Genomic DNA, 17,919 nt, shown 5'->3' on the forward strand with positions numbered 1-17,919 from the left:
TTGACAACTCTCACACACTGTCCATCAGTATCTGCCTCTCGTTCATCATACGCACCTCTCCCTTTTTTTCAAACATTTATCAGTTTTCAACACACATTCAGGTAATCTATTGGCTCTAACTGTGCCCAGACAAAAAATCTTCATGCGTGCAAGCTCTGTAAGCAGTGGTATTGTCGTAAACTAATTGTCAAAATATAACAAATGGTTTCTTTGTTGTGGAATAACCTTGCAAAGACGCATAACAACATTGGCGTTAGCCCCTAAATCTTCCATTCCTTCCAGTGGATCACGTTTCCCACAATACACTTCAAAATTGTACACAATTCCTTTGTTGTGAAGGTTTTTTGGCATATATTGTTTCAAACTAGACATGAGCCATCTGCTCATCGACACATAGCATCCTATCAGTAGGTAGTTTGTTGAATTTTTCGAGCAAATTCTGGTGTTGTCATTGAAATGGAGATTGGATTTTATGTCTTCCCACCGGTTCCGACTCATCGCGTCCGATACGCAAGAGAAGCCAAATAAGCTGGACCAATACATTTGTGTACGTGGTACAGTGACAAGTGACATATGAAACACTATTCCGATAAATTGTTCCAGTTCACTGACAGACAGTTGGAGAGCTTTATTTGGCTTCTTCTGAACGGAATACAAGTTTGATTGTTGCGTTATATGTTCCAATAGTTGACTGTCAAAGAAGTAATCCACTGGTTCCTTGATTGTAGTAGATTCAGGGATGGAGCCTAGCCACTGTGGTATGTCACGAGCACTATTGTCTTTGCTAATGTTTCTCCAATCTGGTCTTCGCTTATTGGATGCACATGATGACAAAGGAGCCGAAATGTTGTCTGCGTCAGGAACATTGGTATCATCCTCATCACTGATGCCAGGAAGTTACAAATATAACACATTGTTTAGTGTCCTAAAGCTGCACATATTGCTACAGTGCAACCAAGTGACCATACCATTTGCAGAACTGCTGGACAGAGATTCCCTACTTTCTGGCACATAATCCTCGTCATTATCGCTACAGGAAGCACTCAGGCAACTGTCCTCACTCTCTCCACCAGCTACACGCGCCACAACACTCTTCTTCCCATAAAATGCTTCAGGATTCATTTTCTACAAAGAACAATAGTTTCCATGCAAGTGCCTGAGTTGACAAATTTGTAATGTTTAAAACATAAGCTCTCAGATTCTGTCAGTAATTGTTATGGTAATTGTTTTTTATCCAGATATACCTCAAAGTAATCTCTATCACACCATATTTACATATAGTTGATAACTTGCGTTTTTCAACACCAATTTTAATAAATATAGACAGCTGAAATGCACACGACCACGCTTCACTCAACTCCCAGGATGAAACTGTTGACGTAGTTGAAAAAATTTCCTGAGCGCGGCGTCACTTCCAATACTTGTAGTCTGAAGCGCTACGAATCTGCTACCCTCGTCACCTGCGAGAAAAAGCTTCACGCTGTGCAGATACAGCAATATATTTAAAGCGTTACAAATTTTTCTAGGTGGTCCATAGAGGGTTAAAATTTTTACACCAACAAGAGACATCAATATGTGACATAAATTTGAACGTGACACTACTTGTTCCTGAGTTAAAGGGTTCTCAGCAGCCGGACAGGCAGGCGGTCAGACGGACAGACATACAGACGGACGTACAATAAAGCGATCCTGTAAGTGTTCCAATTTTACAGACTGAGCTACGGAATCCTAAAAAACAGGTTATACGTTTTGGCATTCTGGACACATATCACGCTCTGAGTGCATAACTCTCTGTCCCAAGCTGGCTTATGTTACAAAAGGACACAACACTGATCAGCGAAAACATTATGACCAGTACCCACGGCGGGTAGATACGGACAAGGGATCACCCTAGCGAAGATATGGATTCCAAATGGGAAAATCCATTGAGATAAGCGACTTTGACAAAGGACAGATTGTTATTAGGCAGAGCCTGCGAACGAGTGACTCGAAAGCGGCGAAGCAGATGGAATGTGCACGTGCTACTGACGTGAGCATCTATGCAAAGAGGTAGAAGGACAGTTAAACTACAACTAGGCGCTAAATGGTTGGACGTCCACGACTCTTCACAAAACGTCGGGTTCAGAGTCTTGACTGCTCTGTAAAGCAGGATAGATGGTGATCTGTGGCATCCCTGTCAAAAGCGCACAGTGCTGGTGAACGCACAAATGTTTCGGAGCACACCGTTCATCTTACATTGCTCATCACGGAGCTCCGCAGCAGATGACCCCTACGTGTTCACGTATTGACCAATGGCATCATCAATTGCCATTGCAGTGGGCATGGTGCCATCGGGATTCGACCATCGATCAGTGGAAAAGTGTTGGCTCTCCGGGCGAATCACATTTTTGCTACACTAGGTGGATGGTCGTCTCCACAGACGCTGTCATCGAGGTGAGCAGTGGCTCGAAACGTGCAACATGCCACGGACACAGTCTGCTGGGATCAGTATTATGCCATGGGAGACACACTTGCATCGGACCTGTGGTAGTAATCGAAGACACGCTGACAGCTGCGAACCACCTGCATCCCTTGATGCCTGATGTCTCCACCGACGCAGGCCGCTCCAGTCCGGAATCGCGCTGCTGCTACAGTCGCAGGTTCGAATCCTGCCTCGGCCATGTATGTGTGCGATGTCCTTAGGTTTGTTAGGTTTAAGCAGCTCTAGGGGACTGATGACCTCAGATGATAAGTCCCATAGTGCTTAGAGCCACTTTTTCTCCCCCGACGGTGATGTCATCTTTCAGCAGTATAATTGTCCGTGTCTTGGAGCTAAAACCGTGCTTCTGTGGCTTCAGGAGCATTGTAGTGAATTCACGTTGATGTCTGGACGACCAGATTTGCCTGATGTGAATCCTTTGGAACCCATCGGACTCCATCACCGCGTACGCAAATCAGCGGCCCATTATTCACGCGAATTACGTGACCTGTGCGTAGACATATAATGCCACATACCTCCCCAAATCTACCAAGAAACTGTCGGATCCCTGATATGCAGAATGTGTGACATATTTCATTCCAAAGACGGACAAACAAGCTATTAAGGAGGTGGTCATAATGTTTTGGGTCATCAGTGTATGTGATCATCTAGTACAAACCAGTGCTAAAATCTCAAGGAAAATGCAACGTAGAAAATTACTTGTAATATCTTATCATTGTTTTATGCTTGGGGCAAACTGGGACAAGGCAAGCGATTATAATTCGTGAGCATATGGCATTAAAGATGAGTGGTATAGTTGAAAAACGAATTTTGCTGCCCACGTTTTGACTCTAGGCATTATCCTCCTGATCTGACCTCGCAACTGAAGCTGCTGCAAAGAGGGGACGAGGGCAGATTTATTGATCTCTTAGAGAAATGGAGATATTTTGTTATGATAGATTTCCCCATGCCACATCGCTCAATGAGCGGGTGGCAATGAGAAGCACCAAATTTTGAGAGATTTTTGAAAGAAATCTTATTAATAAAAAAGGAGCTTTCATATGACCTGAGAGGGATGCAAAATTCCTCGTAAGTACGGCTCTATATAGTGATGGTGACAGTTCATTAAGTGAGAACAAGATTCATAGCTCATGAACCAATGTGGTTTCCCAGTAGCCAGTGAAGGTACTTGTGCCTGTATTAACTATTATTATTATTATTATTATTACTAACAACAAAACAAGATACCCAAGAGTGATATGATTGTATAAGTCATTTTGTACATTGTATTTTGCATGACATCATAACAGTGGTTTACACTTGACAACCATACAAGTTACTTTTCCCAATGTAAGCCAACTGGAAAGAGATAATTATGCACTCAGCGTCCGATATGTATGTAGAAAATAAAACTTTTTTTAAATATTAGTGTTGGTTTAAGTTTTTAACAATGTTATTAGTAATTTAATTTGCGTCATGTGCAAGTGGATTCTTCCTTCTTGTTTTAACGTAATTGTGAATGAATTTTGGTATTTAAGGAAACCATTGTAATTTAAGGTATTTTTGAAATGCGTTTTTATTCCAGTCTCTGATCACAAATGAATTCTTTAGACGATGACCGGCTACAGTCTGTAATGACCATCTTCAGATCTTTTTTACATCATGTCCTAAAGTGATACGGCCATAATGGCATCGTCAAAACATATAAATATAGTCAACATAGCATCGTCACATAGAATTAAAATATGGTGTAGAATAGGCCACATCGTCCACATAGTGATTACTGACAACTAGATCAACTAGTATTTTTATTTACCACATTTTATCTTTTAAATATTTTTTAAATGCAGAACACAAACGACAGAAATAAAGAAGGTGCTAGTTACTATAAACATCAAATAACGAGGTTAGCTACACGGAAGTGTAAGCATAAAGCTCAATTTTAACTGAAATTTGTTATCAGTAATGTCAAATGGTACCATGTAATATTATTTTTACGATGCATCATCATGCCATGGATATATTGGTGCGTAAATCTACATTTTACAGTTTGATATATATGTGATACAATTTTCGTTTACACTTTGATGTCTAATTATCATTATGTTCTTGAATTCATCTAGGTGAAACTGATCTACAATAAACGGTTTAAAATTTACGACGACGCTGCCCTTCCGTCTACAGCGAAATTAATTTACTTCCGCAGTAAGTCCCATACTGGTAAATATAAGTGAAATATGTCACAAAATTTGCGGATCAATTATTGCATTAAATGATTAAGAGACAGATTTGTGGGGTTGAAGAAAGGTTCAGAGCAATAGGTGGCAGTGGCAAAAAACACGCGAAATATCAAACACTGATAACCGATATTAATTTTTGATTAGTAGTTGGTTAGAAACCGAAAGTTGTCATGATTTAATTATGTTTTCTTCGAACACAAGCGAAGACCGGGAATTATTCGCAATTGCTAAATGTCTGGGAATTCGATATACGTCATAATCTGCTTCTTCCACTTCTTCCTATTCATCTCTCCCTCCCCTCATCTCATCGTACTCCATCATCTCTCTGTGTCCATTTTGTCCTACCGACTATCTCATCTCCTCCGTCCCTCACTATGTTCATTTCCCTCACCTTCCTCTTTCCATCTCCTATTCGTTCTCCTACTCTTACCTCAAACTTTTTTTTTTTTTTTTTTTTTTTTTTTTGTGAGTCGCCAGCTCCATCTAATACCATGAAAGTTATTCCCTGATATCTTAACAGATGCCGTATCATCCTGTCCTTTCTTCTTGTCAGTGTTCTCCATATATTCCTTTCCTTGTCGATTCTATGGTGAGCTTTTTAATTCCTTACCTAATTTTCAACATTCTTCTGTAGCACTACATCTCAAATGCTTCGATTCTCTTCTGTTCAGATTTTCCCGCAGTCCATGTTCCAATACCATACAATGCTGTGCTCCAAACGTACATTCTCATAAATTTCTTCCTCAAATGAAATTTTGTGTTTGATAGTAGCAGACTTCTCTTGGCCAGGAATGTCCTTATTGCCAGTGCTAGCCCTTTTTTTTTTATAGCTTCCTTACTCGGTCCATGATGGGCTATTTCGCTGCAAGGGTAGCAGAATTCCTTCACTTCATCTACTTCGTCATCCTGAAATACGATATCAAGTTTCTCGCTGTTCTCATTTCTGCTGCTTCTCATTACTTTCATCTTACTTGAATTTACTCTCAATCCATATTCTGTACCCATTAGACTATTCATCCCATTCAACAAATCCTGTATTTCTTCTTCACTTTCACTGAAGGTAGCAATATCATCAGCGAATCTTATCATTGATATTTTTTTGGCCTCAATTTTAATCCCACTCTTGAAGCTTTCTTTTATTTCCATCATTGCTTCTTTGACATATACACTGGCGAAAAAAGGGGTTGGTATACCCTTTTAGAGATTTCCAATTCACTCGAGTTTTATTTTTGTAACAGTACACATGGAGTACGCCAAATGATTGCATTTACGGACCAATAACACAAGCAGTTCTAAGATACCAAGCATCCACCCATTCTGAAACACCCATGTTGGCATTTGGCGTAGCCTCCACGGGCTGCATGCAGATGCTGACTCTGGCATCCAGTTGATCGTACAGATGGCGAATACAGTCATGGGGCATGTAATGCCACACTTGCTCAACCTGTTCATATAGTTTTGCAACACTTGTTGGCTGACAAGACACACAAGTCACTTTTCGTCCCCTCATATCCCACACGAGTTGGATTGGAAGATTTTACTAGCCAGAGAGGTTGCTGCACGTCATGCAGATTGCTTTGAGTGTCACGGGCAGCGTGTGGGCGAACATTGCCCTGCTGGAACAACACTTCGCCTCCCTGTTGCAAGAACGCCAAAATAGAGGGTCCGACAACATTCTGCGCATACCGAGTGCTGGTTAACATCCCCTCCAGAAACACGGAAAGTGAATGAGAGTTGTAGCTTATCGCACCCCTGACAACAAGACTTGGAGTGGGGCCATTGTGTCTTGGATGAATGTAGTCTACAAGACAACACTCACCAGGGTCTACATCGTACGCGCAAATGACCGTCCCTTGCGTGCAGGCAGAATCTCCTTTCATCGCCAAAGTCCACGGCGCGCCATTCCATCTTCCAAGTGATCCTCTGACGGCACCAGTCGAGCCGTGGACGTCGATGCTGTGGCGCGAGTGGAAGACGGGCTAAAGCTGTGCGTGCCCTTAGTACCACTGCTCAGAGACCTTCATATTTGTGCTGTGGTAGCTGTACGATCTGCCACTGCTGCCCTTACAATACGACGATCCTGGCGTGCGTCCGTGTTACATAAACGCCCCGAAACTCGTCTATGGAAATGAAAATGTTCACGTGACAACATGATGCCAGAGCCGTTGCACAACTGATGCAACACGTCCAGCTTGTGTGGAAATTCTCCGAAAAGATCACTCCGCCTCTTGGAAAGCCACAGTTCGAACCCTTTCAGACTCGTTCAGTTAGCTGTAGGAAACACGGTTGCATCTCTGGGGCATGGTTCCCTGCTTGCTTCGCACGTTTGCATCACACTTATCCTTCTGCCTGGGAGCATTGGCTATTGAAAGGCAGACATAGATGGCATTATGGTAGCTGTGGTACTAAGCTATCTGTTAGCGGACGACGCTTAAACCATTATCAGTACAGCAACTATCCCCCAGGTGGCATATGCCGTCATCGGATCAAAATCCACGTTACCTTTCCAGGTGTACTAATATTCGTTCCCAACAGTGAAAATTAAACAGCAGGGATGGAAGACTACGTCCCTGTCTTACATCCATTTTAATCCGAGCACTTCGTTCTTGGTCTATCAATCTAATAATTACCTACTGGTTCTTCTACATCTTGTATATTACCCGTCTTTCCCTGCATATTACCCTACTGTTCTCACAGTTTCGAACATCTAGCACCATTTTACATTCTCGAACGCTTTTTGCAGGTCGTAAAATCCTATGAAAGTGTCTTGATATTTCTTCAGTCTTGCTTCCATTATCAACCGCAATGTCAGAACTGCTTTTCTGGTGTCTTCCCCTTTCCTAACGCCAAACTGATCGTCATCGAATGGAACCTCAATTTTCTTTTACATTCTTCTGTGTATCATTCTTGTCAGCAACTTGAATGCATGGGGTGTTAAGCAGATTGTGCGATGATTTTGCAGTTGTCGGCTATGCTGTCAACGCAATTGGATGGTTGATGTTTTTCCGAAAGTCTACAGGATATAAAAGCCTGTCATCCAAATCTGGTGTACGCACAGACTCCCGCCTCCCTGCACGTTCACCTACCTGAATTGATCCAGGATCACACAAACGCACAAAAAGGGCTTGAAATGTTGTGTGATGTGGTTGGTGTGTGTGAGGGTACTTATTTTGGAATAGCCCTGTTGCCTCTCGACCGTTTCCATCTATTTGACGTAGTGTTGCTATTACTTTTGCCGTTCTGTACCCAACGAAAAGGGCCTTGGAAGGCCGATCATATTGGATGTAAGCGTTCTTGGCCTTCATACTAGGTGTAGTCTTGTGCTTCTTGCGTGCGAGCCTTCTGGTGCATCCCTCGTCAGCAGGCAATTGAAACTCTTGGTTACTTAACTGAAGCAATTATTCATGAAGGCCTGCCTTATTTCTATTTGGCAATTCTACTGAACTGAAGTGGTTATCATTGAAGGCCAGCCTGTTTTCTGTTTCATAATTTTACTCAATTGAAGCTGTTATAATTGAACGCCTGCCTGTTTTCTATTTGGTAATTTTTATTAACTGAAGCTGTTATTAAAGAAGGGCTGTCTGTTTTCTGTTCGGTAACTTTACTCAACTCAAACCAATATTAATGAAGGCCTGTTAATTTTCTATTTTATAATTTTACTTAACTGAATCTGTTACCATTCAAGGCCTGCCTGTTTGCTATTTGGTAATTTTACTTAACTCAAGCTTTTATTAAAAAACGGCTGATGCTTTCTATTTTATAATTTTATTTAACTGAAGCTGTTATTATTGAAGGCCTGTCTGTTATCTATTTGGTAATTTTTCTTAACTGAAGGTGTTACTACTGAAGGTCTGCCTGTTTTCTAACTGCTAGTTTTGCTTAACTGAGGCTGTTATCATTAAAGACCTGCCTGTTTTCTATTTAGAACTGCACTTAACTGAAGCTGTGGTTAAAGAAGGCCTGCGTGTTTGGTATTTGGTTACTTTACTTAACTGAAGCTGTTATTACAGAAGGCCGTTTGGTATTTGGTAACTTTACTTAGCTGTAGCAATTATTACAGAAGGCCTGCCTGTTCTCTTTTAATTAAATTAAGAGCTGTTTCGTAATTTGGTTTGGCTGAAACTATTATTAATCAAGACCCACACATTTTATTGCCCTATTATTGAGATCTGATATATTACTCCATCTGAGTTTTAATTAACTGGAGATGTGGTTGCCAAAGGTGTATCTGTTTCAGAGGTATTTATGTCAATAAATCTGTAACAGGAAATGACACATGATGGTACATCACTCGCCTTACAACCCTTTATCCATAATTGTAGATTTTCATACTTTTCCGTGATTATTGCTTCTAACTACTAAGTTTCGACCTAAGATTTACAGTAGTTATTGACGAGTAGTTTAATGAATAAATACGAACATAAAATATAAAGACGTAAATAAATGCGAAATCTGCAGTTTAAAACGCAGTATTCGCTTCTTACGTGGTATATCAGTAAGGCCGCAATAAACGGTATTTTGAGATTTTAATTGCATTTCTTACTTTATGTAACCACGTTAGGTCCTAGCAGCAATAGGTAAATTACAATTCAAGGCGACAATGAGAAATATATTTTTCATTTCGGAAAGTATATTCGTTAACTTGCACGACGGGCAGAGATAATAGACTACTGCATTGGCCGCGGTTATCTGTGACAATGCTGTATACAATTTATTCAGTTAATAAGTACTTTAAATGAAACAAAATTGTATTTGTAATAAGATAATATGGAAACCTAGTGTCTTATTCGTGATGAATAAGTTAGCTCCGTAAAGTATAGGTACGAAGCTGGGCATACACGAAACCATTTTGCCTATGACAGTTAAAAGTCTGTTTTATACAAAAATTTTCCACAAACAGTAAGTTTTAGCGCAAAATCGGTGTGCGGTTTTTAGAAGCCGGTTAAGATACCTTCCTAATGATACCACTACGATTAGTATGTGCTGAGAAAAAGGTACGACTTCAGAAATAATATACAGGTATATGTGAGATAATAAAAGAATGACGTTGAGGATTCTGTTGCTAGTGGATCAGCGACTGTTTTGGAAAGCAACGGAGTACGAATCTAAATCTAGGAAGATCGAACCCAGTCGTAGTTTTGTCGCTTACCTCCATAGCAATGATTTGACGATGCGCAAAACGACATGTTGCACTGTGGGTCGGAGTCCCTATCAAGATGTAGGTCCTCTTATAGGTGGATGATAAATTCAGTCCATAAATGAAGGAAGGCAAGGGCTTACCACATACATAGGAACATATCTAGAAAAGTAATAAAGCAATGCATAGTTCAAACCAGTCATTGGATAGCGAGCAGCTTTATCAACGATAAAAGTTTTGTAAATTTCGAGTGGTCGGTGTGATGTGTGCCGCGTAGCGCTGGATTTTTGTTGTTCGAAATTAACTTGAAACTTTAAGTAAGTGAAAGATAGTTACCTAGCACACAAGGAAAAGCCCTTTTCCGAGATCTATAGCATCATCATTAACGACGCATGTCGGCATTGTGTTAGACCTGGGGGAAGTGTTTACAACATAACGCTCGTCATTTGGTCACGAATGGTGAGCAGTTACTGTGCGCTACCACCTCTCCTCTCTCCGTTGGCGAAACACACGTAATGAAATTTTTTTTACACTATCAGAATTTGAAATGGCTACCTCTAGATCACGCACTAGCGAAGTAGCACTTTAGCTACCTCGGTTTCTGAGGCGAGTAGAGCTTTGGGTAGTTCTGTACCTATCTGTTCAGAGTAGATTGTGAGCTGTTTTTGGAAAAGTTGTTAGTCTGTTAAATGGTCTGCAACGGCGGGCCGACGCGCTCCGGTGCTTCCCCTGCGTTATGCAGCTCCAAATTAAACTGACGTCTGATGCGGAAATTGTCGGCTAAAAAAGGACCGCGAAGGGGAAAGGGGGGGGGGGGAGGAGGGAGAGAGGGAGGCAGGTGAGTGCAGTGAGCAGCTCTGGGTGTCTTCCTCAGACTGTAAAGTACTGTCTGATCTCGTCTGATTGAATGCACAACGCAAGCTGTGTCCTGAGTCTTGCATTGTTTTGCTTTGCTAGAACGATTCACAGCGCAAAATAATGCAATGATCCTCCTGTCTTACCAGCCATTTTAATGATTGCTGCGCGCCAGGCCGCCTAAGGTAAACCAATATGTATTATAGACTTCCATGAAGCCCCAGTTGCAGGTTGTCTGTCTAATGACTTTCAGGGTCAACAATAATTTGATCATCGATGTAACTAATCATTGAATTTAAAAATTCAAAATGCTGTCATAATCCTCTCATTAAGATGTATAACCTTACGTTACACGTTTAATACAGCGAGTCTAGTATTAGAGTTGGAAGCTGTGTGTACGAGATGTCTTGGGGCACCGTAACTTATGGCACACAAATTACCCAGACTATATTCATCCAGTATTTGAGAATGACAGCGCTTAGCGACTCCCAACAAAATTTACACATAGTTTCAAACCTTTCCGAAACTTTGCTAACTGACAACACTACCGGCTACTATTCATTTAATTACATCCCGATAATTTTACTTCAGTGAAAGGATTTTTATTTTTGTGACCGTGACGGTGTGTCATAGTAACTTATTGGACTAATTTTGTTTCTCTAAAGATTTCTATTAAAAGGAAGCATTAGAAAGATGAACGGGAATCGAACAAAGGTTCTATTTGTAATCACGTAAACTGTAATTACGTAAACGGAAACGGTCGCCAGCCTAATTAGGCAAAGTACTGGCATGGTGCATAAAGAAAGTTGACTTCTGGGATTGTCTTAACTTGATACCTTCTGTTTTGCTGATAAGATACAGGACAGAAACATAATTTAGCAAAAAAGGTGTATTAATACGTTTAGGCAACAACTGGCTCTCAGTAACACTTGCGATCTCTGCATTATGGAATTAGACAAGAACTCATAAAAGAAATTCTGACAGACACAAAAGCAAGGGTGAGATTCAGAGGAGCACTGTCAGAAGAATTTGAGATCAAGACTGGTGTTAAACAGGGAGATGGATTGTCACCATTGTTGTTCTGTATAGCACTGGACGAAGTGATCAGGCAATGAAGAGCAATAAACGAGGAGTAGAGAATACCAAAGACCCATGTGGGAGACAAAAAGACAACAGGGCTCAAGTGGACTGCCTAGCCTTTGCAGATGACATAGCAATAGTAAGTGAGACGGAAGAAGACGCAAAGACGCAACTCGACAACTTATTGTAAGGTAGCCAGAAAGGTGGGATTGAGGATCGCCTATAACAAGACAAAGACATTAAATACCACTGCAGACTGGGAAACACCGGAAGGTGGACAAATTTAAATACCTGGTAGAATTTATAACAGGAAGGAACAGGAGCAGGGAGGGAATAACAGAGAAGATAAAGAAGATGAGGTCAGTCTTCTGCATTACGAGGGAGATATGCAATAAAAATAATATATCTCCTGAGGCAAAGATAAGCCACTACAAGGCAACGGTGAGGAATGCAGTATTATATGCTGCTGAGACGATGTCACTAGGAAGAAATGGGCAGAACAACTAGAGAAAGAAGAGAGAAAAATACTGAGAAAAATACTAGGTCCCAAAAGAGTGGAAAGAGGTGAATGCGAAGACCTAGGGAAGAATTGTATTGAAACGTGAGAACAATATCCGGGGAAATCAGACTCAAAAGGGCAAGGTTTGCTGGACATGTAGTTAGGATGAGTATGGACAGAATGACGAAGAGAGTGTGGAAAACAACAGGGAGGACAAGGGGAAATACAGGAACCAAGTGAGTTGTTGAACCTCGGAAGGACTGGTTGGAATTGGGGGTCAACGTCGAAGGAAAGGAAAATTGGAGGAACAAATATACACCGACCAATATGCCGGAGATCAATGACAGAGTAGAATACAGGAGAAGATTAGAGTGTCACCAGTGGAGCCGACAGGATAAACGGAAACTGAAGATCTCGGAAGAAGAGCGGGAGAGAAGAAGAGGAAGAATGAAGAGGTTCTGGGAGAAGAAGAGGACAATGCAGTCCACGAAGGGGCTACCCGTGGTCCTACAGAGGCCGTAACGCAAGAAGAAGAAGAAGAAGAAGAAGGTAAATGGTTGCTACTGATGGTGCACTACTGACTTGGACAAGACGTTCTTTTATCAGTTTAATTATAGGCAATTACTGCTATTGAAGAAGTTACGAAGTAATTATATCTTTTGTACTGGTTACTATTTCCATTCTCAACGGACATTCACTCTCTTATATTACTTAGCTCAAGTCGAAAGTGCGATGCCTGGATCTAGTATAGTATGAATACTTGTAGCGAATTTCTTATTATTGATTGCTGTTATTGTACTCTAACAGTTAAATCTGGCTCAACTGTTAGCGTGGGAACCCAGAAACTGATCTATCGGTAGACTCAGATCGAGGCTGTACACTTCAGTCACAACACAATATTTGGAAACACTGTTAACTACACAAAACTTGAAATTGCAAACACTATTATTTCATTAAGAAGAATCTTTGAACTGAATACTTTAAATCTCCTCGAAGTAATTGTACTTTGATGAAACTTTAACTGTCTATTTATGAAAATTACGTAAAGTATTTCAACATTTATGCTCACTAAACAATTATGTACTTTACAATTCCACAAAGTTTATTAACTTTTGTTAATCAAGATAATTACTTTTCAGTTGAGTCTTGTTCTTCTTTTTCTTGGTGCCATACACTTGTAGTGCGTCTGCTGCTCACAGGCGGCGTTCCCTTGCTTCTTGAACCAGCTCTTCAAAGTTGTTGATGTCAGTCCATGGCCTGATATTCTGTGACCATGATTGCTTCCTTCTACCTGGTGGGCGCTTTCCTTCTGTTCCGCCTTCTACAATTAATTTCAGAAGTTCATTTTTATTTCCTCTCATAATGTGCCCCAGGTACGACGTCTTTCTTCTTGTAATAGTCCCCATTAGTTCTCTATGCACCCCGGCTCTACACAGCATTTCAGCATTGTTCACTTTCTCAATCCATGGTAGTTTTAGTAATCGGCGCAAGAACCACATTTCTGTTGCCTCTAATCTCTTTACAGAAGCTGCTTTAATTGACCAAGTTTCAGCTCCATAGAGTAGGACGGGGATAACATAGCATTGTACCACCCTTATTCTCAGATGGAGCGACATGTTTGTGTATCAGCACATTTCGTAGCTTTCGGAACATTTCTTTGGCAGTCCCACAGCTTATCTTAATTTTCTCATCACAATTAAGTTTCGAGTTTATCACAGATCCTAGATATTTAAATTTGGTTACTTTCTCGATTTTACTATCATTAATGACTAGTGACTCGTTTTGACCAGGGGTCCTTTCAATTGACATCCATTTAGTTTTCTTGGAATTTATTCTCCCATCAAAATGCTGACCTTCTTTATCTATTTCTGTAAGTGTTTTCTGTAGCTCGGCTATGGATAACGCGAACAAAGCTGTGTCGTCGTCATAAGTTCCAGATCGTCACACCATTTACTTTTATACCAAATAATTCTGTGCCTTGACTGGATCGAAAAATCTTGTCCAGATACAAATTGAACAGTAATGGGGATAGTATACAGCCCTGGCGGACTCCTTTCAGTATTTGCACAGATTCTGGTTTTAAATTTTTGTTAATTCTGACCTCTGCTCTCTGATTCCAGTATAAATGCTGAATGATTCTTATGTCCTTAACATCTAGTCCTATTTCTCGTAAGATTGTGATAAGGGGGTCGTGCTTAGCGGTGTCAAATGCTTTCTCATAGTCGATAAAGCGTATATGGATATTCTGATGATAGTCATAGAATCTTTACATAAGTATCTTCATGCCAAATAACGCTTCTCGGGTTCCCATTTCCTTCATAAAACCAGACTGGGTTTCTCCACAGTGCTCGTCACATTTATGATGAATTCGGTTATGTATAGTTCTTAGAAAAGTTTTCGTAACATGACTCATCAACGAGATCAATCGAAATTCTGAGCAATTTTTTGCATTTGCTTTCTTCGGTAATGGGACAAAGATTGATTTCAGCCATTCCTCCTGGATCTGGCCTGGGCTGTAAATTTCATTAAATAGAGCTGTCAACGTTCTTGGGTCATGCATTTTAAAATTACAATGGTTAAGTTGTCTCCACCACGTGATTTTCTGTTCTTTGTTACTTTCAGCTAATATTCTACTTCTGATTGTAAGTTACTTGGACCAGATTCCTATTCAGTTTGATTTACTGTCGTGTCTCTTTTGTCGCGAAACGTAGATGATATGTAATTTTCCCAGTCTTTTGTCATTTTTTTCCTATTCGAGAATAATCCTATTATCCTCATCTCTTAAAGCAGTTAGATTCTGCTTCTTAAAGTTTCCAAACATAACCTTGATCTTCTTGTGGAAACTATACGAGTCATGTAACTTCAGTATTTCTTGTGCTTCGGTGCACTGTTCCTCAATCCACTCTGCATTTGCTTCTCGAAACATCTTTATTTCTTTATGTGTCTGTTGGTATTCCACATTTTTATGATGCATCTTCTGTGTTCTACGTTCTTCCATTTTCAGTACAATATCTTCTGTCATCCAGGGATTAGACTTTTGTTCTTTCTCTCACCAATTTTGGCTGTATCAACTTGGATGACTGTGTGGGTAGCTTTTCCCAGGATTCGTTAGTACTTGTTTCTTGGATCTCGTCTATGGGTGGCATGTTGTTTCCCATTTCTTTCACCACCTCCTTCCTCAATTTTAGGTTCTTCATTTTTTCAGTATTAAATCTTACACCCATGCTGTTTTTCGCCTTTGAACGTTGAAATTTAATCTTTATAGTACCAATAACAGGATTGTGGTCTGATCCAATATCTGCACCTGGATATGCTGCTGCACGGGTCATGCTGTTTTGAAATCGCTTATTGATAAGTAAATAATCGATATGATTTCTAACGATTCTCTCTTCTGCATATTGGGGCGACTTCCAGGTGTACAGTCTTTTGGGACGTAGCTAGTAAAAAGTGTTTTTAATTGTGAATTCTTCAGCCCTACAGAAATTGATAAGGGCCATACCTCTTTCATTTGTTCCACCAAGACCAAATCCTCGTGCAACTCCATCAATTCTCGCATTTCCAACTTCTGCATTGAAATCTCCTATTATCAAGTTCATGTCTTCCTTCTTCAAGGTGCGTGTTATTGAATGGAGATCATTGTAGAAGCTCTCTATTTCTTCATCGCTCTTGTCTGCTGTTGGGGCGTATACCTGAACTACATTCACATTCTGCTTCAGGTTTCTAATGTGGATGGCAATTACTCGGTCAGATACTGCAGCTGTGCTAGTTTCACAGTTCATGAACTTTTTCCAAACTATGTTTGCCACTCCATTTTTTCCCCTTGTAACAGGTCCTGAATAGAACATTCTTTTATCTTCTTGACTGACACATGCACTATCTGGCCATCTATGTTCACTTACACCGACTATATCTATCTTCAAGTGTGCCACTTCCTTGAAGAGATTCTGCATCTTTCCTCCTTCTAATAGACTTCGTACGTCCCAAGTAGCACATGAAAAGGTATTCTTTGTTTTTCTTGTAGTAATCTGTCTTTCACACGCTCTTTCAGGTTCTCCAGAATCCTCCAACCTAGTTGCACCACTGATGGTGGAGGATTTCCCTTGCGGGTTACCTCCTGGGGTAGTTTCCCATTTTTGTTTTTCCATCGTGTGTTAAAGAGGTGGGAGAACAAGTTTACCTGTGAGTGTCCTGGGGAAGGAAAGAGTACTGTGGTTTCCCGTTGCCTTCAGTGCTTAGGTTGGAAATTGAAAGACACCCTCAGGCCTCGCTGCCTAACACCATCGGGGTCGAGGAAAACAAGAGCTGACCGACAGGAAAGAAGACAGAAAGGAGCCTGACACTAGTAAGTGGAAGCAATGTCAGACTCAGCTCTGGGTCCCATGGATGTTAATCGCGTGCTTCTAGAACAGTCCCCTGGGGGATTCAGTTTAGTAAACAGGACAGGGTCGTATCTCAAGCTCTCAATCAGTTGAGTGAAACACGATACTCGGATTTATCGTAGAGCTTGAGATAGGACTCTGTCTAGGTAGACGGGTAAGGATAAAACACAGTGTATGAACACAAAGTTCACAGAAATCAGAATTATTGTGGAAAACAAAATCACACAGCAGGTCCATGCAGTTATACAGCACTCAAATGAAAATTTGTGACGAAGGTGGTGGCATCGTCGATCTCCTACGCTATTAAAAAAAAGGCGGCAAAAGTATCCATGGCTCTTCCTGTGTAAAAAGCTCTGAAAATACTCTTCTTAGCGTCGGATTTCCATAGTATAGAGCTAACCAAAATATATCATGAATAATAAGTCGAACTACTTCCGCATCCGACGCTATATTACGTAATGTTGCAGTTCATCTCGCCTATTTCAATTCACAAGATGATCATCGTTTACCTGCTAGCCACCGACTGGCTCATGTCACAAAGGAGCTTTGCAGTTGGGCCTCTACATCCACCTTTTCTATTCGCGCCAAGCTAGTTTCGTTGCGGAGGGACTTCCGTCCAGGTTTTACGTGATTACAAACCTACTTTACCTATGCATGAATCAGAATTACAATTAAAGTCTTAACGATTACATTCTTATACAGACCATTAATTTTGAAATTACAATCATAGATTAACTACCAATACATCAATTATCATAAATAATGAATAAGATATTTATGTGGATGTTACATCAAAGAGCATGGTTATATAAGACCGTTCTAGGTAATATCCATAATAGAGTTGCAAATTCCAAGTACTACATTTTCATTGTTTATGCAGCAAAACTTTAGCATCAAGTTCGACGTTTCAATTTATTACTGTTTTATCACTAACTCAATTCGCAAAGTATTTGCAGACGGTATCCACATGTACCAGTGAATGTACCTGCGAAATTATATCTCTGTAAGTAATGACATAATCATTGAAATGTGATCAGGGGTCAGTCATGGACACACTGTTGTTCCCTCTTTGTGTGCCAATGACATTTTGTCGGTTCTGTCCAGATTTACTGAGATACGAATACTGCCATTCTCCACATGAAAGAGTTCTCTCTCCAGGTTTCAGATGAGCGTACATTCGAGTTCGATTGTTTAAGGATTAAAAATCGGGGTGTTGGCGTGCAAAGATTTTGATACCATTAGTTGTATTACACTGCTGAGAAAATTGTTTT

The 17,919-nt window shown here is 40.5% G+C and overlaps 1 protein-coding gene across 1 annotated transcript; it reads right to left on the reverse strand.

Annotated features, from left to right (window-relative positions):
• Positions 1-15,706: 15,706 nt before the first annotated feature.
• LOC124798967 (craniofacial development protein 2-like) lies at positions 15,707-16,219 on the reverse strand. The gene has a single exon (XM_047262502.1). It carries the CDS (start codon positions 16,217-16,219, stop codon positions 15,707-15,709), a length of 513 nt encoding a protein of 170 aa, XP_047118458.1.
• Positions 16,220-17,919: the final 1,700 nt, after the last annotated feature.

This window comes from Schistocerca piceifrons, chromosome 5, assembly GCF_021461385.2.
Source record: "Schistocerca piceifrons isolate TAMUIC-IGC-003096 chromosome 5, iqSchPice1.1, whole genome shotgun sequence".
NCBI lineage: Eukaryota > Metazoa > Arthropoda > Insecta > Orthoptera > Acrididae > Schistocerca > Schistocerca piceifrons.

Excerpts from the sequence above, each read along its gene's own strand:
- LOC124798967 (XM_047262502.1), bottom strand. The coding sequence starts at position 16,219 with ATGCAGAATCTCTTCAAGGAAGTGGCACACTTGAAGATAGATATAGTC.